Source organism: Mastigoproctus giganteus, chromosome 9 (assembly GCF_048544385.1).
Source record: "Mastigoproctus giganteus isolate SK-2022 chromosome 9, ASM4854438v1, whole genome shotgun sequence".
In the NCBI taxonomy this organism is placed as follows: Eukaryota; Metazoa; Arthropoda; class Arachnida; order Uropygi; family Thelyphonidae; genus Mastigoproctus; species Mastigoproctus giganteus.
In genome coordinates, this window is record NC_143583.1 from 117,075,845 (window position 1) to 117,099,982 (window position 24,138).

The 24,138-nt window shown below is 35.8% G+C and overlaps 1 protein-coding gene across 3 annotated transcripts in view; it reads right to left on the bottom strand.

The window, feature by feature from the left end:
• LOC150080668 (fibrillin-2-like) overlaps window positions 1-24,138 on the bottom strand; it is a 1,460,049-nt gene that overhangs the window by 1,121,320 nt on the left and 314,591 nt on the right. For all 3 annotated transcript variants that reach the window (XM_090381969.1, XM_090381968.1, XM_090381967.1), the window contains exons 11-12: window positions 11,614-11,736; window positions 4,445-4,570 (exon numbers count right to left, since the gene is read on the bottom strand). In XM_090381969.1, the coding sequence (XP_090238095.1) occupies window positions 4,445-4,570; window positions 11,614-11,736 (249 nt within the window). The remainder of the gene's footprint in view (window positions 1-4,444; window positions 4,571-11,613; window positions 11,737-24,138) is intronic.

The following is a 24,138-nucleotide window of genomic DNA, read 5'->3' on the forward strand; positions in this document are numbered from 1 at the left end:
ATGTGGCAATCAAGAAGCAACTCCAGCAACAACTCCAGATTACCGAAGAATTCAGTAATGATATCAGGATGGAATTTAATCTAAACAAATGCAAGACCACAGATTACATCAGGGAAAATTAGTTGGCCAAAACTATCAGCTGCAAACTTGCAAAGAAATTGAAGCCATGACAGAGGGAGAGTTCTACAAATACATGGGGATGATGTAGGCTCAGCAATTACAGAAGAAAATCAAGGCCTGCCTGATTGAAAAATACCATCAGAAACTCAGAAGCCTGCTGAATGGAGGGAAAACAGTTAAAGTCACAAACACCTATGCAGTCCCAGTGCTAACATACTCCTTCGGGGTCATAGACAAAACTAACACTGAGCCGGAGGATATCGTGAGAAGGACAAAGATTACCAAGAGCTGCCAATACTACCAAAGTCAGCTGTGGAGAGACTGACAATAGCTCAGAAATAGGGAGAAGGGGGCCTGATAGACCTCATCAATCAACAGAAAACAGCAATTGATAATCTGAAGGATTACTTCCAGAAACACACAGCAGAACTCTATCAGACCATAAGGAAGATAAACAAGTGGTATAACCCACTCACAACCTAAGTGAGGAGTCTCCTCCCACCCAGATGGCACAAATGAAGCTAGAAAGATGGGCAAAGAAGACAAAGACACTCCATGGCAGCCACTACAATGACTTCCATCAAGATCACATAGATAAAATTGCTTCCAATGCATGGCTCACGAGTGGAATGCTCTCCCATGAGACTGCATTTCTCAGGGAAGAGCGGGATGGCGAGCATCTCTTGGATATCCAAGACCAGGTAATCAACACCACAAACTATAGAAAAAATACACTGCCAAGGAGCACGGAGTGTCAGATGACATGTGTCAACGAAGTCATCTGTCCTCAGAAACAATCCAACACATCACTGTAGGATGCAAAGTGACCACCCAGACTGAGTATACTCATAGATATGACCAGGTAGCCAGGATGATACATCAGAAGCTACAAGGAAATACCAGTTGATCAAAGAAAATGTACAGTACTACAAGTGCAAACCTCAGGCAGTACTAGAGAACCCAACCCACAAGCGGTACCCAACACTGGCAACCTCAAGAAAACCCATGAGGAAAAAAATCAGGAAGTCACAAACCTAAGACAGAAGATCAAAGAGATGTGGCATATGCAACAAGTAACGATCATCCCGATCACTGCGTACACTACCAGTATGGTGCCAAAGACCCTACATAACAGCCTAGCAGCAATAGGTCTCCCGGCAAACACCTACAAGGAACTTCGGAAAGTCGCAATTCCGAACATCTGTAGAATAGTCAGAGATTTCCTCGACTAACAGTAACAACAGACATAACAACAACCACTCTGTGTACTTGGTACACACGAGGTGGAACCCCCAATAAGGCAGAAATAATATGAGCAATAACAATAATAATAATAAAATCTGTACACAGACCACATCGATACTGCAAGGTCTTTGACTCAGTGCATCATAGCTGGCTAACAGAGACGCTGAATATATATATATACAAAGTCAATTCAATAGTGACAAACTTCCTGGGAGCAATGATGGAGAAATGGAGTACCACCATTAAGGTCGAGAACATCACAACCAGAGTAATCCCCATCAGGAGAGGAATCTTTCAGGGAGAGCCACTAAGTCCACTATGGTTCTGTCTAGCACTCACCATGCTCAACAGCAGAAAATACAGATATAACCTCAAAGAAGGAAGGAAAAACCTGTACACCCTCACCCACCTGAAGTAGAATCCAACACATCACTGCGGGATGCAAGGTGATCACCCAGACTGAGTACACTCGTAGACATGACCAGGTAGCCAGGATAATACAACAGAGGTTAGCAAGAAAATACTAGCTGATCAAAGAAAGTGTACTGTACTAAAAGTACAAACCCAAGGCAGTACTAGAGACCCCTTCCCACAAGCTGTAGCGAGACAACACCATAATAGTGGACACGACAATCCCGCACAACAGACCAGACATAACCCTTGTGGACAAGAGGGAAAAGGCTACCTATCTGACTGACATGGCAATGCCCAACACTGGCAACCTCCAGAAAACCCATGAGGAAAAAATCAAGAAGTACAGCCACTCCCCGGCTTATGTAATACTAGACTTACAGAAATTCGACTTTACATTTTTGATGGCCAGTGCAAACTTTAAAAAACCGTGGAAACATATTTTGCATCCCAGAGGAATAAATGGGGTTATCATGATAATATCATAATGTAAACCCAATAACACATTGGTTTTTTTTTTTGGTAATTCATTCCAAAACCTTGGAAGTTGAAATTTTTGCTATATAACTAAGCTACTTATCTCTCTCAAAGGTCATTTTTATAATGGAAATTGCACTACACTTTCATCGTTATCATATGTTCCGTTATAAGAATCAATTTTGAATGCCTTTGTGATATTTTTCTAAAACACATTTCTGGAGGTCACTACCATAAAACAATAAAAACAATTTGCACTTTCCAGTTTATTGGGCTTTTATGTTGACACAATCTATTATAAACAGGTAGTAACTCGATCTTATTGCATTTGCGATAATACCGATAACTGGAATTCTGTGGGTTTTTACATTACGGTATTATGGTGAAATGAGTTCCCCTTCACTGAAATCTTCAATCATTTAAAAAACATAATAAATTTTCAGAATCTTCTCTTCATTCCTATTTACTTATTACAATGTTTAACGGAAAGGGACCAACAGAAAGTGCAAGTTCTGGCAGTGCTAGGAAACAAAACAAAATTGATTTAGAAATGAAAATGAAAATGATTAAGAAGTACGAAGCAGCACAAAGTTTGTCATCTATTGCACAGAATTAGGTCTTGTTGCTTAAACAGTGAATACTATTTTAAGGGACAGTGCATGTATAAAAGTTAAAGGATCAGCGCATTTAAGATCAACAGTGATCACAAAACAGCGTTCAGGTGCTATATCGAAGATGGAAAAGCTATTAATAATATGGATGGAAAATCAGATTCAGGAGCAAGTGCCCCTGAGGCCAATGGCCATTCAAGCAAAGGCAAGAAGTATTTATGAAGATATTAATGATAAGTACAGCGAACTCCAAGCCAAGTCCGTGGCAAGCAACAGGTGGTTTCAAAAACATTAAAGCAGCATGTAGTGAAGTTGCCTGTGCCGATTCTGCAGCTGCAGAGAAATTTTGTGATGGGCTGGAAAAAACTCCTTCTAAATATCCACAGCTCTCAACTTCCACAGCAGTGTGCTTATCAGCTGGAGAGTTAATTCTGGCAACGATACTCGAAAGGTAAAACTTGCTGACATTATACCTGTCTCCTCTCTCTTTTTGTAATTTTATAATTTTGAAATTTTTGTAATTTTGTACACTTTTGTAATTTTTCCTGCGCATGAGATAAAAAAATTGAATAAATAAATCTATTTACATGTCCGTCGAACATTTCTTTTTTGCTTAAATCAAATTGCGAGTGCTGCATAAGCATTCAGGGAAATCCCGACTTATGTAGAGTTCTGTGGAACGCAACCCTTACAAAAGTCGGGGAGTGGCTATACATGAACTTAAGACAGGAGATCAAAGAGATGTAGTATATGCAACAAGTAACGACCATCCTGATCATTGTAAACCACCGGTATCGTGCCAAAGATCCTATATAACATCCTAGCAGCAATAGGTCTCCCGGCAAACACCTACAAGGAACTTCGGAAAGTCACAATTCTGAACACCTGTAGAATAGTCAGAGATTTCCTCGACCAACATAACAACCACCCTGTGGACTTAGTAGTAATATCCATCACGAGGTGGAATCCCCAATCAGAGAGAAATAGTATAAGAGCAGCAACAACAACAACAATAATAATAATATTCCAATGGCACGTTGTTCTTTAATAAAGTTACGTTAATTATATGAGATGTTAAATGATTCCAGTATAAATATTACTGGAATCATACCTAATGCTGCATTTTACACTTTTTGAAAGGCTAGAATGCACCAATGAGCAGAAAGTCAATTAGCTGGATAATGTCCTGACAGTTTTATTCTATGTTTGTTTAAAACGATTAATATCCTTTTCACATACAATTTTTCAATACAACCAATTTCCTTTTTTTTTTTTTTTTTTCAAATAGTTGTTTTCTTTAAATAACTTATAACAGTCAAGCAGTCCCATTATTCATTTTAAAACACAGCCAGTTGGAATTATCCAGCTAATACACTGAAAGATAATTAATTTACAACTCTTATGATTATCATTCAATGCAATCTCAGTGACACGAAAACATTCATATAATGTACTTGTATCATTTGGTGTGTTTTATCCATCATAACATTGTGATGAAAACAGCAACAGCTTATGTAAAGCACTGCAATGGAAACAACATATACTGCATTTATAAAAATTCAGTTCTACTTATTTCTTACCAATACAAAAGTCTCCTTCAGGTGAAAGTGTAAAACCTGGGAGACAGGCACATCTATAACTCCCTGGAAGATTTTCACATTTTCCTCTTACACAAATTCGTCGATTTTCTGCACATTCATCAATATCTAGGAGGAAAAACTATATTTAGATAGTAAATATTACACAGAAAAACTATAATTTAGTGAAATATATAATTTCAAACATAACACCATAAAATATTGTATTATTGTTTTTGTTTTGTTTCGTTCAAATACAACACCATAGAATATTGCATTACTGTTTCTGAATTATAAAATATGTAAAACTTTTCTGTCCTTATTTCAATACAAATAAATAAACTGAGTTAAAAAAAGATACTGTAATTTTGCATAAAAGTCAACTTCTGAAGAACTCAAAAACAGTGCCAGATTAAAGCACAGGCTAGCAGGGCCCCTTGTCCTGGGCGCCATTCTATAAGGGGCGGCAAATTTTACAAATCATGAAAAAAATAAAAAATATATATATATATATACACGCACACACACACTGAGTGATCACTGAATTATGACCACCTACCTAATACTTCGTAGGTCCTTCTTTTGCCCTCAGTACAGCAGCTATCCGACTTGGCATTGAATCAAGATGTCGGAAGAATTCGAGAGGTATGGCCAACCAAGCTGTGTGTAATGCGGTCAGTAATGCAGGTATGGAGGTGATTCGTGTATCCAGATGCCTGATATGCCTTTCCATAGCATCCCACAAGTGTTCTATGGGATTGATATGGGGGGGGGGATTGGAAGCCAATCAACATGCTGGAAGTCAGAACTGTGTCCTCAAACCATTCCTGCACAATTGCCCGATGGCTCGGCGCATTGTCATCGTGGAAGACACCATCACCATTCGGGAACAAGTGTAACATAGAATACATCTACTGCTCCTATGGTTACCTTTGGTGATACTCCGATTTCTAGGCAAGTTGATATATCTCTTTTGGGGATTACCCTGACTTCTAATCTCTCTTGGCACAAGAATATTACAAGTATTGCTTATTCTGCATCTAAAAAACTTGGTTTTCTCTTTTGCTCTCAGTGTTACTTTTCTTCCAAACAGTGTTCACTCTGTACAAATCATAAATCTGCCCTACCATGGAATATTGTTCCCACATCTGGGGCTGTGCTCCCAAAACCTTTCTCAGGCTTCTAGATTCCATTCAGAAGAGGGCAGTTAGGTTAATTAATGACTCCTCTCTAAAGAGTCTCTCCACTTGCTGTCTCATAGACATACTGTTTCTGCTGCATGCCTTTTCTACTGATACTTCCATGGGCACTGTTCTTCTGAATTGGATTCTATAATTCCCGCTCTCTCTTTCAAAACAGTCCGAACACGTGCCACCACCAGCCAACATCAATTTACTGTCCAACTTCAAATTCACAGAACCAACTTTTCATCTGTCTTGTTTATTCATTCAACTGCCGTTTTCTGGAACAACCTTCCTTCATATGTATTTCCTGAAAATTATAGTCTACAGAAGTTCAAGTCTAATGTCAACAAATATCTTCTTTCGTCTTCTCAACCTCCTTCGTCTCCTCAACCTCAGACCCAAGCACAGTACTAAGTACTACAGGTTCTAATACCTCTCATGTTTGGGGTTTTCATAAAAAAAAAAAATACATATATATATATATATATACCTACCTTATAATCTTAAGGGAGGTGGCAAGTGAGTGCATTGAACCGTTGAGGCTAATTATGAGAGCATCACTGGACTTGAGAGTGATTCTGTTGGATTGGAAAAGTGCAATCTCCAATACATAAGGGCGATTCTAAGAGTGAAGTGGGAAATTACAGGCCGGTTAGTCTAATTTCAGTAGTAAGAAAAATCATGGAGACAATGATCGAGGTTAGAATTCAGGATTATTTTGATAGAAACGGAATTCTGAAGGATACTCAGAATTATTTTATAAAAGGAAAATCATGTTTAACTAATCTGGTTAGCTATTTTGACAGGCTCACTCAAGAGCTGGACTTTAGGAATAATTTCAACATTGTTTATTTGGATTTCAGCAAAGAATTTGACACAGTCCCACATAAGCAGTTACTTTATAAGCTGGAACAGGTTGGAATCACAGGGAAAATCCTTAGATGGATAGCTGAATGGCCTCTGAGCAGGAGGCAGAGGGTTGGGATAAATGGTTATTCCTCAGATTGGGTTGACGTAAGAAGTGGGGTTTCCCAATGATCAGCATTAGAACCAGTGTTATTTTTTGATTTTCAAAAATGACATCAATGAAGGGATCGAGGGCGTGATGCCTAAATTTGCAGCTGATGTAAAGATTGGTAGAGTAGTTAATGATCACTGCCAAGCAAAACTTCTTCAGAGTGATCTAGAAAAACTTCAGTGATGGTTAGAAAAATGGCAGCTATGCTTTAATCCAGCAAAATGTAAGGTATTGCACCTGGGGAACAGTAACCCCAAAAATAACTTATACACTTGGCAGAATTGAACTAAAGCCAGTAGTGGAGGAAAACGATTGGGTATTACAATATGGTCAGACATGAAGTTCTCGCATTGTAGACTGGTTACAATTAAGGCCCATGGTGTCCTATTGATGATTTATCGAACAATTGCGAGTAGAGATAAAGACATCATAATCCCATTATATAATGGCTATTGTTAGACCACACTTGGAATACTGTGTTCAAGTATGGACATCGCACCTAAAGAACGACGTTGAGCTTCTTGAAAGGGTCCAAAGATGGGTAACTTGCCTGGTGAGATCGGCAAAAGGGCATCCGTATGAGGAAAGACTTTGAATATGTGGGTTGCAGAGCTTGGAAACTAGGCACCTTAGAGGAGACTTGATTGAGGTGTTCAAAGCTCTGAGAGGCATAAGTAAAATGAATAAGGATGAAATTTTCATTGTTATAAATGATTCTAGAACAAGGGGGCCATAATTTCAAGTTACAAGGGGGGGGAGATGTTTAGACTGAATTGCAGGAGGTTTTATTTTAGCCAGCGAGTTATAAATTACTGGAATAAGTTACCTACATGAGCGGTAGAGTCCCAAAAAATTTACAGCATTTACTTTTAGTGTACTGGTTGTTATGATGAAATATTACTCCTGCCACATGATGAATTCATGTCCAATTATTTATTTTAAGATATATGCAGTATAGCATAGAAATATTCTTAATTTATCATTACAGGAGTTAAAAATCAAATGTTGGCTTTAACTACTGTGTGCACCCAGGATAGTCTCCCATGACCTTGTTGCATCATTGTCTGTTGTACCTTTGTCCGTTGTAAGCATGGAAGTATGGTGAAGAGCGGTTAGCTTTCACTCAGTTTGCTGCGAACCACTGCAGTGTGAGGTTATTTCAGGCATTTTGTTTCTAATCACTCAATGTTCAAGTTTTTGTTCGTGGCTATTTCAAATTGAAATATTGTGTCATTTTGTTTTTTAATTTTAATACTGCTGCCCCTTTGTGTTAATAATGGAGTTTACAGACAAAAGAATCCACAATGTGTTGGTAACAAAAGAGAAGATAACAATGATTAATAAACTGGAAAAGGGCAAAACCGGTGTATCTCTGCTAAGAATTTTAACATTGGTAAAGCAACCATATCTGACATAAAGAGCAGAAAAAAATGAAATTTTAATTTACTTCAAAGTTAAACAATGAACATGATTCTAAAAAAAAGGAAAACTATGAAAAAAGCTAGCAATGAGAAATTAGAAGAATGTTTATTTATGGTTTCTATACAAGAGAAGTCAAGGCAAACCTATTTCTGGACCGCTGTTATACAAAAAAAAGCATTACCATTGAAGCAAAATTTTAATTTTAAAAGCCCATCTGAATTTAAAGCCAGTACAGGATGGCTGAAAATTTTTAAATCTCGCCACGGTATAAGGGAGCTTGAAATTCAAGGAGAAGCTTTATCAGGTGATGTCCCAGAAGCAGAATCTCTTAAACGGTCTTTTCTGAAAATGGCAGAGGAAGAAAGTTTTCCAAAGATGACATTCACATTGCAGATGAAACTGGTCTTAACTGGAAGTCACTCCCTCATAAATCCCTTGCATCACAACGAGAAATGGCTGCTCCTTGTTTCAAAGCTAACAAACAGCATGTTACAGTTATGGCAAAACACGCTGTCCACTTGCAAATGCAAGTGGACAGCGTGTTTTGTTGATGATTGGGAAATCCAAAAATCCAAGATGCTTTAAAGATGTAGTGCCTACAGTATGATATAAAGGACAAAAAAAAAAAAAAAAAAAATGCTTGGATGAATTCCAATGTTTTTTTGGATTGGTGTAGCCAAGATTTTATTCCAAGTGTGAAGAGGCATAGAGAAAATGAGGGTAAAGCTTTGCTTATTATCAATAATGTACCATCTCACCCTCCTCTTGAAAAACTGAATTCATTTGATAACAACTTCATTGTCAGGTTTTTACTGCCAAATGTTACAGTCCTGCTGCAGCCAATGGATCAATGTTATAGAAAAACTAAAAAAAATGTACAAAAAAACAAGTTTTGTGTCACTTGCTGCTACCAGAGGGAGAAGAAGAGAGTGTGGTTGAGTTTTCAAAGAAGCTCACCATTAAGGATTGTTGCTACATGTTAGCAGATGCCTGGAACATGCTGTAGGAGAGAAATCTGAAAAAAGGATGGCATAAACTTTGGGATGCTGCTGAAGAGACGGTCACACATGTGCAAGATCTAAATGAAGACTTAGGTGAGATTGTAACTTTATTTCAAGGGATTCTCAGGTTTTCCGAGTGTGGGCAAGATGATACAGAGGAATGGTTAAACAACGATGCTGATGATCCTGGTTATCATATTTTAACAGAAGAAAAAATTGCTGTATGAGTTCAGTATGAAGACATGCTGATTTTAACCATCAGAATCACCTCGCCAAGGTGATTCTGATGACAAAGAAGAAGAGGGAGCGGAATGCCCATGCAGAGGCCTTCACTGACTAGAAACTGCAATGGCATGGTGTGAGCAACTGTCTGAATGCAGTTAAAACAATTAGGTAAGTTCAAAATAAATGTAATATATAATATACATTGTTTCTTCAAAACGTTTTGGTTATTATTTACAAACCATTTCCTAAATCAATCATTTTTAATAGCATATCTATGGAGATATGCTATTAAAGAGGATGAGAGACCTCGCCACGAAAAAAAGACAATCTCGCATGGTTCAAAGAAAATTCACGATTACATATTTTAAAAAATAAATAAAGATTCATTATACTCTGATTTGTGTGCAATTACTTGTGTGTGTGTTTTTTTGTACACAAACAGAAATAAACAGTGTGATTTATGGTTGAAACCATGTAAAACAATTAGGTAAGTTCAAAATAAATGTAATATATAATATACATTGTTTCTTCAAAACGTTTTGGTTATTATTTACAAACCATTTCCTAAATCAATCATTTTTTATAATACTTCATATTTTAAAATACAGTAGCAATAACCTTAACCTTGCGTGCAATAATTTAATTGTAGGTCTAATTACACTTTGTTTTGTATAAACTGGTTATTCGCATATATGTTTCATTAACAGAACCCACCTTGGTCCCAATTAGTTTGGATAATCGACATTCTACTATATTACATTAGGGTCACCTGCTAAATTATTACATATACCCATGTGTATTGTGTATGTAAATTGCGTGTGTTCTCTAGTCAATTTGCCTGTTTTGCTGGACGAAAAAAACCTGTTTTTGGGGGGGAAATCTTGCTATCTACGCCTGAAACCAATTAACTGAACCACGGAGTGATAAAAGCCCATAAAAGTTCCTTGTGTCATTGATGGGATTCGAACCCAGGCCTTTTCCACTCTGTGTGGGAAGGAAGGTGATGATACCACTGTGCTACCTGCGCAGACTGAAAGTGGTGCATGTGGGAATAAATGGTTTGTTCAACAAATTTTCATGGGATATCTTAATTAAGTCATGTATGACTGATTTACGTGTAGAGCAGAGCCAACATTTCGTGATCAGTGGGAGAAAGTACTACGCAGACTGTGAACGCAATTCAGGCAGAGTGAAAAAGAAATAGGCACGAAATTTCATCATTGGCAATGCAGATTTTATGAATGCAACTACATCAAATTATATTTGCAAAGAAGCCAAGAAGATTGCAATTTTTATTTAAAGATAATGATAAAAATTAACGGGGTCTAGTTCTGTTTTGCAAAAATTATTTTAATTTTGTTCTTGTTTTAATAAATTATTTGAATTAATACTTTAGGTTTTTTTTGTAGAATTTGTATTATGATTAAAGAGGCCTGTGCGCTCTGGATTCATTATTAATATCGAATTACAGTGGCACAGAGCAAAACGGAGACAACTTGTTCTGTCTCCGTTTTGCTCTGTGCCACAGTAATTCAATATTAATATTAAAAATTTGTATTGTTTGAATGTATCAAGAAATTAATGAGAATATTAAAAATTGTTTATTACTTCAACATCCAAAGGTGGTGCACTTGCACCACCTTTGGATTGAAAGATACTGAAAGTTGAAAACTAATATAATTTCAACATAGGAAAACCATTTATAGTTGGCAGTTAAGGAGAACTCCCTTTATGCCTACTACTAAGTTAAATCAAAAAACAAACTGAATACATTTTTTAAAAAAAATTATAAGTGGATATAGAAAATAGAAAGGAAAGTTAATTACCCATACAAGGTTGTTTACTTGGAGATGTTGTGAATCCTGGTTTGCAATGACAAATGAAGGAACCATCAACGTTTACACAGACACCATTAGCACACATATCTATTATGGAACACTCATCTTGATCTAGCAAAAACCCTTCCCTTTACCCCTGATGGTAGTTACATCTTTGAGTAAATCTCACTTCAGCACACTATAGTTGAAACTATAACACTATGTTGGTGATCACCAACGTACACAGGATTCTTTATATCCTGAATTCAGAAATTATTCCTGATGCTGATAATATTATGCAAGGGATCCTCGTGATGACTCCTTGAAAAGATACTGAAAGTTGAACACTAATATAATTCCAACATAGGAAAGCCATTTATAGTTGGTGGTTAAAGAAAACTCCCTTTATGCCTACTACTAAGTTAAATCAAAAAGCAAACTGAATATATATATATATTTTTTTAATTATAAATGGATATAGAAAATAGAAAGGAAAGTTAATTACCTATACAAGATTGTTTACTTGGAGACATTGTGAATCCTGGTTTGCAACGACAAATGAAGGAACCATCAACGTTTACACAGACACCATTAGCACACATACCTATTATGGAACACTCATCCTGATCTGTAAAAAATAACAAAAGATTTCAAAGTAGATGTCAAAATACCAGTTACAACAACAATTAATTCTTTGTTGATGCAAGCAAACAGTGGCATTGAATAATGTTAGGGGGGTTTTTTTGTTTGTTTTTTTCAGAGAATATTCATGGGAGTGTACTCCCAAGCATATTCCCAAAATGGGAATTTAACAGGGATATTTTATTTTTTTAAAAAAAGTGGGTTTAAGTGAATGGAAGGTATTCCAATGAAAATACTATAAAAAGAGAAATTCTGGAAAAAGTAATAAATAAAACAGAACTGGCAAGAAAATAAAACTTCAGAAGTAAAGTCTGATAGTAATGCATAAACTGGTAGGTTACATCATCTGCAATTAGCATTCAGAATTCATTTGGAAGAATGAAATAAAATTGCAGATGATGTAATTATCTGCAATTTTATTTCATTCTTCCAAAACACAACTATATTCCTTAACTTCTTTCTCCTTGCTCATGCTGCCAAAGTCATCTGCACTAGTGTTTCTGTATTCTTTTAATAAAGCTGAGCATGATGGATTTGCTAAGTCATACTATAAAATGGAATAAGACCAGATGCTTTCCACAGATGAAGCTTTTAGTAGTAAGTGTATTATGTGCTCATTTGTAAAGTAATTATTGCATAAATGGTTGAGGATATACTACATTAAGAGTAAATCTACAATAGTGGCACAAATAAACACATATGCATGTTAGGTGTTTTTGTTACATGAACATACATAGTCCTTTCTACAAGCAACCTTATGTGCACTCATTCCTAAAGGAAATCTTCAGCTCACATTTTCCTGCATACTGTGAGACTAAAAGTTCACAGAATCTTCTCCCTTCCCCTTTCTTATTCATTGCATTTTAAATTCTATTTTCAAAAAATGTTTTCTCGTGCTATATACAGTTGAAGCTCTTTATAGTAACCCTCTTTTTAATGTCCCAACAAATTATAATGTTTTATGTGGTTAGCCAATTTCTCATTAACCTAATGCTATTTTATATTCAGTATAACAACCTTGAAAATAAAAGGATTTCTCTGTAACAACCATAAATTTCTACCTCTTAATCTGAATTTTTACTTTTTTATTACAACATTCACATTTAAAATGCCAGAATGCTTCAAAATATATTGAAGTAATTCACAAGCTTGCAGCCTCACCATGAGAAATCATCTTTTAAGATTTATCCCGCTCTTTTCTCACAGTGTGGTAATGAAAGAAACATCAGCTAGAAGTTAATTTCATTATTTAGAGTGTATGTTTATTGGTATGGATCCAAGAAAGCAGACAGCTTTGCAAAATCACAGATAAAATTAAGATTTTGCAAGCTATAGATAATGGGATGCATATCCCATTATCTACAGCTTGCCAATTTAGCAACTGATACCCCCCCCCCAGTAATGGGCAAGTATATACAAACTAGCAATATCCAGTAGTAAAACCAAATCAAGTCTATTAAAAGGTAATTTGAACAGACATCTACATAATAAAATAGCAGGTAAAACAACAGCCCTAGTAACAGAAATGAAATATCTACGTATAATATTTGACGATAAGTCAAATATTATACCTAGATATTTCTTCATTCTATCTTCATTTTGTGCACTTCAGTCTATCTTCATTTCTTCATTTTGTGCACGTGGCCAAAAAAAATCAGGAATTATGCTGAAAATTGCTAGGACCAGCCATGCTGACTGGGGTTTAAAAAGGAAGACACTTACTCTTATTTATAAGGCAATCTTCCTCCCAGTTAATATCTATGTTACAGGCATAAGGTACTATACATCCACTTTAGATAAAAATAAAAGAAAATTATATTCCATACAGAAGATTATACTATTAACCACTACAAGGGCATGCTGCACTGTCAGTACACCTCCTCTGTAGGTCTACTGCAGGTCAGCAGCACCTGTCTCCTATATCCCTACAATGTCTGCATTTGATGTCTTATTCAGTATTTCAAATTTATTTACTATGCTCCTTGTGTGTAGTGTACATGCACCTGTTCTTAATCTTAGTTACCCTAACACACAACCCAAGTATTAACTTGTTCCATGATGACCATAATAAACTTGTTTTATAATGGCCACAATGGAACAAGTATTAACTTGTTCCATGATGGCCCTGAATCCTTGCTGGAAAGCAACGAGTCAGGGCCAGCTTAGCTTGAAATCTCTGATCCCTTGCTTTGCAGGTTGTTGCATGTTCCAATAGAAGCAATACAAGAATCACTTTCACCTTTCTGCAGCTTTTGTTAATCTGTTAGTGTATCCCTGCAGCTTAGCAGTTTAACACTGCCTCAATAGCATCAACAAATATCCTTGCACCCTTTCTATTTAAGTATTTTCCATCCCTTTTAAAACAGTCTCTCCATTTAAAAGCACATACCACAGAAAAATTCTACCCCATGAGCTTTGCATAGTTTTTCCAAGGCCAAATTGATTTACAAGGCTCTCAACGTGTACTTCCTCCTATTGTGTCTGTACAGAATTGCAGATGCTTTCAAATTTAATCCTTACTCACGACTTTTTCTCAACATTGTACTTGTTAAATAAGTCCTCAGATCTCCTACTCTTAATATCATCAGTGCTAACATGTACAACAATATCACCTTTTGCACCCTTAAACGATATCTGGGATGCCAGGGACAGAAGTAAATGACTATGACATCATTTACTTCTATCCCCGGCAGACATACCCTGGTCCCATTCCACCTATCCATTTTGCACAATGTATTACCAGTTTTACTCACAATAGTCACCAACAATAACTAACTCTTGTGGGACCACTACATTGTGCCTTGGGGATTGTTGCTGTGTTGAGCTTATACATGCTATGATGCATGTATAAGCTCAACCTATTTTAACTCCTTCGAATGGTATCTGCTCTATTCTTCAAGCGTTCATAAACACCCATCAGAAAATCAGAGTTTATGGGTAATTTCTTCACACTCTTTGCACCAAACACACCCACCCACCCCTTGGCTGTACCATTTCACATTCCATACAGATCCAATAGCATCACACAAGTTGCACATTTTTTAAGGAGAACTGTCTGTCCCCTTCAGTTCCTCCCCTGAGCCATGGCACTACTGCTTCTTTGAGCCTGTACTTTGCTGCTCTATTCTAAGCATGATTTCCATTTAAATTCAATTTAATTTGAGAATACATACTAAACTTAGATACCTAAATGCAATGACATGTATTATGCTATCAAGTTTGCATTACATTTATTATGCTATACCATTATGTTTGTAGTTTTAAATTAGTCATAATCTTATTAGAAATGAGAAGCTTAGCTAAAAACAAAAAATATATGTCAACCTACATGATTAGAACCTTTGAGCTACTTATTTACCAAAATTAAAACCCTATAATTCCACTACCACTAAACTTCTAATTATGTGACACAATATTCATGGCAAATTAATGATACAAAAGCTATACAAATATTAAATCATAATTTACAAAATTTCTAGCTAAATTTAAAAATATGCTAATGCATGTGACTAAGACTATTAAATTATTTATTGAACACAATTTAATATGTTAATTAAGTCAAAAAATGGCAAAATTTCCCGAAAATCTTATTCGTTTCCAAGAGCTCAAAATTCTTTGTCTGGAAAGTTCATAGCCTAGATCAGATAACTGTTTATTTGACCAAGTATAACTTCTGAAATATTTATTAATATAAATACTACACACGCACAGTTACATGATCAGTTTAGAAACTACAGAATGGAACAAATTTTAAAACATAAATGAATGAATTAAAAAGACAAAAAAATTCAAGGAACGCTTACTAACTTATCTGAAGCTAAAATATGATGCACCCAACTGCACTTTAAGTTAGGATTTAACATGAGAATGTCTGGAATTTTACTATAATGGGGTTCAATCATTCCAGCTTGGAGAGAATTCACAGGCTCATTGAATAAAGTTTTTCTCAGCAGCCTACACTTGTTAATAGAAGGAGCTTCTTTACTAAGGAAGGAATATACTTGAACAGAAGAGCTTGAGAATATCTGCATTTGGATTTTTCTGAAACTATCAGTTTGTGGTGTGGGGAGGATAAATGAATGGTTGTGATGAGGTTCTTGTAACAATAATACAGTGAAAAAACTGGAAATGGCTGTGAAGCCATGCATTGTGGGAGAATAATAATTACTGAATAGTTGTGCAGAGTATGCTAAACTAACCTAAAGCCCAACCAGAAAATAAATTTCTGGAGAAAGAACTGCCATAAGCAACTACATAAAATGTGTCAGGATCACAACAAACATAAAAAATGGACTCTTGTGTATTTGCATATTGCTACTAGTAAGTAACCAATAAATTGGATGATTTAAAATAACCAGAAAAGTTTACAATTTATGGACATAACTGGAAAATCAGAAGCATGGTATCACTCTTCTATACTGGATGCAGAATTTCAATATCACAAATACAATCCATACAAGAATGATACACATGACAGAAGAGGGAAGGTGATTATGTTTTTAACTGCTAAGCATTTGGATTTGAGAGAACATATTAGTAGCAACTATATTGAGTCAGTCTGATATAACATAAGCACTGGGAAAACAAAAATGAGAGAAGGAGTGTATTATAGACAGAAAGCCTGTGATGATTTACAGACAAACAGAGTGAGCCAACAAATCAGAATGACATACTATGGTTAATTTTGCTGAGATGGCTGCTTTCTATATACCAGAGTAGAAAGAAACATTCTCAATCTAGTTATGAATAAAGAATCATCAGATATTATTTAAAGTTGTTATTATTACAACAACTATAAAAGGAAAGGGGAAGTGCTTTCATTTTCATATGAGGGATTGAAAATGATCTAGGCATCATGTAAGTTCATTTCAGTGGGTACAAATGTAATTTTAACAAATATAAATACTAACTGGGAAATGATCGGGGAAATTATTCTGGAAACTACTAAGCTTTTTATATTGATGGTCTATTTCTTCAGCTATAGTAAAAGGAATTATTTGTTTATATATTATTCTTTGCTTATGTATATTCTTTTCTTTCAGTACGCTTAATATATATATATATATATATATCCATGTTAGGCGAAGAATTATTTATAAATTTTAATATCATAGAAACTTAAGGTTATTAATAAAATCAGACCACAGATTAATGCCACAGATTAATTGCATCGGTCTGTATTAATTTGATATGTTGTAGATATATTAAAAGGTTGATATAGTAGAAGATATAGTCTCTCTCTCTCTCTCTCTCTATATATATATATATATATATATATATATATATATATATATATATATATATATATATAGAGAGAGAGAGAGAGAGAGAGAGAGAGAAGGGTTCCATTAGTTACACTGTTTGGAAACCAGGTATCAGCAAGGTGATTTGATCAAGATTCTCCAAGACTTAAATGTAAAATGCAAATGATTGAGGTAAATGCTTAGGGCATCTTTATTCTTAATCACAGCATGCACACAAGGGGACATAAATTTAAATTGAATGGGAAATTTTAATTTAATATAATAGTTTAAATTTAAACTGAAATTTTGGACATTTATCCTAGATGTCTAAAATTTTCCTTTAATCAAAGGGTGACTGTTGGAATAAACACCAACTTTCTTGGAAGTCAAACATTTATATAAGTTTAATTCTCCACCAGGTATGTAAAAAAACATAACATAAGAAGCAATTGGCTGGTGGGCTTTCTCTGCCATTCAGTTATACTTCGAATAAAGGAAAGAAATAAGTTAAAATTATGCATTTTATTTTGACATTGTAGTGTATACAAAATTGAATAATATATTGACAACTACCAAATTTTTCCCCAATCTCCATCTTTTAAAAAAGCTAGAGATTGGGGAAAACAGATTTTTGGGAATTAAATTTCACCAACAACATACACATATTAGCATTAGCATTAGTAGAGGCATATGATGCAAGAATGCAAGTTTATATAGCATCAACCAAAAAAAAAAACAAAACACACCCCAATTCATTCATTCATTCCAAATGCTTGTCCAGTTCTGCCTTGAACTTATTTAAGTTGAGCTTGCTCAAACCATTCAAGGCCTTATGCACCTCAATTAGATCACCTCACAGGTGCCTAGTCTCCAGATGCTGCACTTTGCAACACTTAAATCTTTCTTGATGAGAGCAACCCTTTGTTCCACTCACCAATCTCGTTGCCCTTCTCTGTACTCATTCCAGCAACTCTACATTTTTCCTAAAATGAGGCCTCCAGACCTGTATTACGGTACTCAAGGTGTGGCCTGACCATTGCCTCACACAAAGAGATAATCATCTCCTTATCCCTGCTAGAAAAATTCCTGTATATTATAGACAAGATATCATGAGCTATTCTTGTAGACTGCCTGCACTGTTCAGAAAATTTCATATCTAACTGCACAATTACCCCTCAAGAATTTTTACATTCTCCACTACACTAAGTGTAGTGCCACACAGTTGATACGTTACTCTGGAGTTACTGCAGTACTCACATGACAGGGGTTGGCAACCTGTGGCTCGCGAGCCACGTGCGGCTCTTTGAACATGTAACTGTGGATCTTTAACTTTTAGCCCAGATGTGCGACAAGCAACATATTTCTGCAATCAAATCTTTAGGAACGTGAACTATATATTAAAAATAATTCAAGAAACCATTAGAACTAAATTTTTAATTAGATCAAAAATGGCTCTTTGGTCAAAAAGGGTTGCCAACCCCTGCCATATGAGGTACTTTGCATTTGTCAATGTTAAACTTCAGTTGCCACCTCTCAGCATATCTGCCCAACTTTTCTGGATTCTGTTGCAATAACACACTGCCATTGCTGTCATTAACCACCCTACCAATCTTTATACTGTCTGCAAACTTTGACATTATGTTGAATATAACTTTATCAATATCACTGATAAATACAGAAAACAACAATGTGCCCAAATACCAAATACTGGGGAACTCTACTAAAAACATTAGTTCATGAATAGCAGTGTCCATTGATTACCACTTTCTGTCCCACTGAACCATTCCCTTATCCATAGCAGCAACTTGCCTTTAATGCTGTACTGCTCCAATTTGTAGTCTTCCATGCACAGTATCAAAAAAATTCCAACAGTATCAAAAGCTTTCCTAAAATCCAAGTAGATGATATCAAAATTATTTAGCAAAAGAAAATCATTTAGCTTCCTGCTAGAGTTTGAAAAGCTTCTGGCCTCCACTTCCCTACAGACTTCCTCATGTGTGAACGTAGAAGCAAAATACTCATTCAATTTGTATGCTACCTCAGTAGGTTCAACAACAATCAAACAGTTGATATCAAGTAGACCAATCTGATTCACCCCTTCCTTCTAGAGTTTACATACTGTTTTTCTTTGCATCCTTTGCCCAAGATTACTCATAATCTGCCTTTGCTTGCCTAACCTCCTTTGTGACTTGATTACAGACTAGTTTATATCTACCATAGTCTGCTGTGTCACCTGATAATTTATTTGCATCCCACGCATTTGTCTTCTCTGCCACGAGTCTCATTAGTTCATCTGTCATCCATTTAGGCCTAAACCTTGAACAGTATTTCCTAGTTTGTTCAAAAAACCCAGTAGCTTCTAAGATTACTTCCTTGAATAATTCCCATTTAGAATTTGCTATTGTTAACATCATCAGTTGATTCCATTGTATAAAAATATTATATTAAAAGACAGCCATAAGATTATTAACCAGTATATAGCTTACCTAGGATTTTTCTGTCTGTGGATTTCTGTTTGCATTATCTGTTAGACAGATAATCCAAATACTGCTTATGATTATGACTGCCTCAAGGAAGACACTAATGCAGACTAACTTCTTTAGAAATGTTGGGTCAAAGTTTTGTTTATAACAATGCCACTTTTGTTTCAAATTAGCTGTCAACAGCATTTCAAAAGCTTCACCAAAAAGGGGAGGCCTGAACCCAGTGTTTTTTTTTTTAAACCTGGCTAAATATTCTCTCACATTCAGCATTACTATAAGGAATTGTTAAAATGCGAAACTGGATGCAGGATAATCTGTTATATTTCAAGCTTTCTTGTGCACTTGTGGTGGAGGAGAAACTGTTGAAGGAGAAACTGTTGAAGTGGAGGAGAAAGAGGAGGAGAAACTGTTGAAGATAAACACAAGAAAGGCACCCGGGGTGGATGGGATCTATCCAGTTATATTAAAGGAGGCAGCAAAGGAAGTAAGCAAACCCTTAGCCATAATTATGAGAGCTTCCTTGGACTCAGGAGAGGTACCCATAGACTGGAAATGTGCAAATGTGACCCCAATTCACAAAGGAGGATCAAAGGCTGACACAAGTAATTATAGACCTGTGAGCTTAACTTCTGTTCCAGGAAAATTAATGGAGGCACTGGTTAAAGAAGCACTGCAGGATCATTTAGACAAGACTTCAGTTATAGCTCAGACACAGCATGGTTTTGTTAAGGGGAAGTCTTGCCTGACCAACTTGATTGGATACTATGATGCAGTCACAAAAGAACTGGATGCAGGGAATAACTTTGATATTATATACTTGGATCTTAGAAAGGCTTTTAATACTGTTGCACATGGAAGACTGCTACACAAATTGGAGCAGTGTGACATTGGAGACAAATTGCTGCTATGGATAAAGGGATGGTTGAGGGGGAGAAGACAGAGAGTGGTAATCAATGGACACTGCTCATAGTGGACTAATGTTATTAGTGGAGTCCCTCAGGGCTCAGTGTTGGGTCCATTATTGTTTTCTGTATTTATAAATGATATTGATGATGGTATATCAAGCTTAATGTCCAAGTTTGCAGATGATACAAAGGTTGGCAGGGTTGTCAAGGACACTACTGACACTATGCTGCTGCAACAGGATCTGGAAAGGTTGAGCAGATGGGCTGAGAGGTGGCAAATGAAGTTTAACATTGACAAATGTAAAGTACTACACATGGGAAACAGCAACCCCAGAGCAAAGTATCAACTCTGTGGTACTACACTGACAGTGGTAGAGAATGAAAGGGACTTGGGGGTGATTGTGCAGGCAGATATGAAGTTCTCTGAGAGTGCAGACAGGCTGCAAGAGTAGCTCATGGAGTATTGTCAATGATATACAGGAATTTTTCCAGCAGGGATAAGGAGGTGATTATTCCATTGTATAAGGCAATGGTCAGGCCACACCTAGAGTACTGTATACAGGTCTGGAGGCCTCATTTCAAGAAGGATGTAGAGCTGCTGGAACGAGTACAGAGAAGGGCAACAAGATTAGTGAATGGAACAAAGGGGTGCTCTTACGAAGAAAGGCTTAAGTTTTGCAAATTACAGTGTCTGGAGACTAGGCACCAGCGAGGTGATCTGATAGAGGTGTATAAAGCCTTGAATGGTTTAAGCATGCTCAATGCTGATGGGATTCTTCCTCTAGCTCAGAAAAATCACCTGAGAGGGCATAAATTCAAATTGAGGAAAGACAGATGTAGGATAGACGTGCGGAAATTTGCCTTTAGCCAGCGGGTGGTTGGTTGGTGGAACAGACTGCCATCCCTTGTGGTGGAGGTTGATAGCCTAAATAAGTTTAAGGCTCAGCTGGACAGGTATTTTGAACGAACAGAGGGGTGAAGTGGAAGTGGGTTTTTTTTTTTTTTTTTTTTTTTTGGCTGATGCTGCATAAGCTTGCTTTCTTGCATCAAATGCCTCTACTAATGCTAATGCTAATGCTTGTCAGTTCCCCAACCAAGGCCACTGTAGATCAATTCTTTCTTTTTCGTATTAACATCTGGTAGGTTCTCACACTGAAACTGACAGAGCTTATTCTGCAAACAGGGCCGGCCGTAGGCCAATTGGACCGATTCGGCTCAATCGGGGCCCTTCGCTTGGCAGAAAAATAAAAATTAAATGAAAAAAGGAAAAGAGAATAGATGAAAAAAAAAAAAGAGAGAGAAGGAAAAAGGTTTTTTTTTTTTAAGTTAAAGAATTGATTTTAAAATGTAATTAAATCGCGTGGGGCTCCTGCGAAACCGCGAAACAATGACCTTTTTTACATATGTTTAGAAAATATGATTAACATTTTATCAATGAGTAAGGACACAGACAAAAATAATGTTTTTATTTATTATTATTATTATTATTATTATTTATTTATTTTTATAATTCACAATATGTGAAAAGCAAAGTCTGTATAATTTATAAAGGTGTGGAAATTTTGGCCATTGTCTAGGTAATTATCTCAAGGCCTCTTTTTACACTTTTGTCCATAGTCTGGTTATGGACAATGTTGTCGTTTTTAATACCTATTGCACTAGATTTGGCTTTGGTTTTTTTTTTTTTTTTTTTTTTCTGAAACGAAAAACTGCAAGGACTAGGAATGAGTTACTACCATGCTAACAAGAGTCATATCTGAATTGCTGATCCTTTGATCTTTGCATAGGCCATTTTGAACCTGACCAGTGTATTGGGAGGGACCCTTCCTGTAATTAGCATAAAGTGACCAGATCCTTAGTATTCCAATGTGGGACATTGGGGGGGGGGGGTTCAACCCCCATAGAAACAATATACACATATTTTTAAAAAAATTTTACATATAAAAAATATTCACATACAAAATATAAATTAAATACATATACTTCTTTGAACAAACTTATAAAATAAAATATCACACTCCTTAAAAAAAAAAAAGCCCATATTTGGTTTGTTTGTTTTTTCACAGAAAGGTTGAAATTCAGTACACGGTACCCCTCGTGTTATGCCTACATAATGAACAGAAGGTTGCGAGATGGACATGAACTCAGAAAAATAGTTGCAATTAGAAGGGAAAAAAAACACTTGTTAGAGGGATCATGCTTTTAATCGTTTTTCATTTTTGTTTAATGAAAAAAGATTAGATTTTTTCTGTGAAATAATAATAATAAAAATACATACTTCTTTTAACAATAAAAACAAGAGAAATTAAATAATATAATTATATATATTTTTCCACTGAGTGAATTTTTCTTAATAATTCTTCATTACAGGCAACCCGTGTATAACACAGTACTTCTACAACACGGTTTCACTCTAACACGATTGATAAATTGTGGCAATCCTCGCACAACACGGTACTTATATAACATGGTTTTATTCTAATACGGTTAGAGAACCTCACATAACATGGTATTTTTGAGCTTTTGTGTGGGGAAAACTCTGCTATTATGTTGGATGTAATTTTTCATCATTTTCATTATTTTTTGTGAATCCCCACTTTTGGCTCGCTAATCGTTATGCAAAAAAAAAAAAAATTTGACAAACCTAACGTGGAAATCCTCGTGTTAGGTTATGTACTATTGAACTTGTTCTTGTTGAACTTGTGGAAAAATCTAGATTTCAAAGTTTTATTACTATTGGATAACATGCCAGACCATCCAAAAGATTTAAGTCATCCAAACGTTGAAGTAATGTTCCTACCACCTAGTACAAATTCTTTAATTAGATCAAGGCATTACATCTACCTTAGAAACACATTACATCAGAAAATCATTACAATGAATTTTGGAAAACATTGATTCTGAATTGAATTTATGGAACTGAAATGATGGAGACATGGAAACATTTTTCAATTGTGGACTGTATTGGAATCATAGTTTATCACACAAAGAAGTAAAACTGCCAACATTAAATGCATGTCAGAAAACTGTATGGGCAGAGTCAGTTCATTCAGGAAATATGGTTGAACTGACAGAAAACAGAATCCATGCAGTAATAGAACTTGATAAGTCGGTATAAGGGGAAGATTTTGATGATATGACTACTGAAGCTCTCGTGGATAGCACAGTTGGTAGAATTGCCGTCATCCCACCCAGGTGGAAAAGACCAAAGTTTGAATCGTGTTGATGATGGGAGAATTTTTTATGGATATTTTTTACAATGTGGCTGAGTTAGTCAGTCTCAGGCGAGGGTAGCATGGTTTTTTCTCCTAAAAACTTGGTTTTTTTGTCCAGAAAAATAGAAAATCGACTTCAGAATACATGCAATTTGAACACAGAGCAACACAGCCTTAGTCGCCATGCTCATTAAAAAAAATAATAATAAAAAAATAAAAATATGATTACAGAAGACGTTCAAGAACTACTGGTAGAAAAAGAGGCTGGCAAAGCGGATTTGGTGGAAATGGCATCGGAGGCAAATCAAATTAAATCAATTCAGAGGATGATAGCGCAGATGAAAATTCTCAACTTCCAAATTTTACACTGAAAAGTATACACAAAGGCATAAAGTTAGCCAAGCAATTAGAATCTTGTTTATTGAATTCAGATTCTTCGATTGAAAGGAGCCCAAAGTTCAAAAGGGAGCTTTAAAAATGCTTAGTTCTATATGATGAAATTACAAAGATCTATCAAGCAAAAACAAACAAACCCAAATTAA